General features: G+C 48.8%; 1 protein-coding gene across 1 annotated transcript in view; it reads right to left on the reverse strand.

Moving 5' to 3' along the window:
• The window catches only part of STK36 (serine/threonine kinase 36), a 33,518-nt gene that overhangs the window by 7,075 nt on the left and 24,722 nt on the right, over window positions 1–1,721 (reverse strand). Inside the window, exons 22-24 of the mRNA XM_015416552.1 lie at window positions 1,395–1,566; window positions 989–1,136; window positions 479–638 (exon numbers count right to left, since the gene is read on the reverse strand). Coding sequence (XP_015272038.1) covers window positions 479–638; window positions 989–1,136; window positions 1,395–1,566 — 480 coding nt within the window. The remainder of the gene's footprint in view (window positions 1–478; window positions 639–988; window positions 1,137–1,394; window positions 1,567–1,721) is intronic.

Consider the following 1,721-nt stretch of genomic DNA (forward strand, 5'->3'; position numbering starts at 1 on the left):
CTTTAGTACAAGCCCTCCCTCCTCTGCGAGGACAGATCTGCGCGTCCCCCCCCCAATAGCTAGCAATCCAAAACAGTCCAGTGGAGCCTGAGCGGTGGGTGTTGCCTTCTGACACACTTCCGGTGACGTCAGGGGGTGTGGCATATGCAAATAAGTTATGCGAATAAGTTATGCTAATGAGCTCCTGCATTTCTTTTCCTACGAAATGACCCCCGATTATCATTGTAGAGGATGCCACAAAAGGTTTAAATATCAGTGCTTTTGTAAGTGTAGCATTCCATCCTTCCCCAACCTCTTTCATTAATGCAGCCTTCATGAATCCGAGAGAAATACATTCTTTCGTTTTGAACAAAGCAACTGGCCTGGCCCATGCAGAGGTTGCATCCCTGGGGAAACATGAGGAGGAAAGGTGAGGCCCTCTTCCCCGCCTTCCCTTTCCCGGGGTCCCAATAAATGGTATGAAGAAAGGAAGCTTTACCGGGAGCAACTGAGCAGGGATCTCAGAATCCCTCAGGCCTGTCATGATCAGCTCTAAGGTTTCAGGGTGTATATCCAGTGCGAAGGGGAAACAGAAGAGCTGGCATACTTGGAGCACAACAGCAGATACCAGCTCTGGATCACCATCGTCTCGCATCTGCCTGGGGTGGGGAGAGGAAATGAGCGGTGAGTAAAGGTCAGATGTCTACATTCAAAGAAGATCATAGGCAGAACTGCAGTAATTACTTCCAGATATCTAAAGAAACAAGTGTAGTGAAGTGATTTTTCTAAGACACACCACAGCAGTTTCAGTGGTTAAAACAACCACAGGGAAGCTCTAGACATGGTTGCGTTAAATTTCATGAACTCTATTGAGGAGGAAGGACTGTGAAGCACCTTTCTTGCAATTCCCTTTCTTTCCTACTCCACAAATATCGGAGCCTGTAGCATTTCAACTACTGTGCTCATTCTGTTCTTTCCATAGCTCTACTTTGGACTGTCCATAACTCACGTCTGTGCCAAGTTCTCCAGGTAGTCAAGGCTAAGCAGTTTGCTGAGGGTTGCCATGATAACTCCATTGGGCTGAGCCAGCTGGAGAAGACACTGATGAGGTTCACGTTGGAAGATGTGGAGAACAAGGCTGAGGAACAGCAAGGTTCCTACAGGACAGAATGGAAAATACCTTTGATTAGTTCATTCAATACCCTCCCCCTCCCACGACACACAAACCTGACTGTCATAATCAGGCTTGGAGAAATAGTGGGCTTCCTTAATATAGCTTTGTAAAGACTGGAAACCCTCAGGTTCCGTTGCCTAACGAAACAAGGGGATAAGGACCCCTTGGAGGCCAGGCACAGAACAAAGTTACTTAGGTGATTCAGGGATCTTCTACCAGGAAAAAAAGGACAACTTTGTACCTTGTGGTGAGATGAGGTTCCACTCTGGCTCTGGTACACGCTGGCCAGCTCTTGGGGTCTCACTTTCCATTACTGGGGCCCCCTTGGTCAAGCGGAGCACCATGGCAAAGCGATGCCACACAATGTTCCAAAGGTCCGACCCAGTGAATTCCCGTACCACCGATGCATCCTCCTGTCAAAAGGGAAGTGATAGACCAGAAAAGTAACACCTTGCGTGGCAGCCTGTGATCTGGCCTAGTAGGGATGCTTTGTCCCACAGATACATCCTCGTCAGCCATACAAGCCCCATCATCTCGTCTCCCCCCCCCCCCCCGGACGCCTCCTTTT

This window comes from Gekko japonicus, unplaced genomic scaffold, assembly GCF_001447785.1.
Source record: "Gekko japonicus isolate JY-2015 unplaced genomic scaffold, Gekko_japonicus_V1.1 scaffold3177, whole genome shotgun sequence".
NCBI classification, from domain to species: Eukaryota; Metazoa; Chordata; class Lepidosauria; order Squamata; family Gekkonidae; genus Gekko; species Gekko japonicus.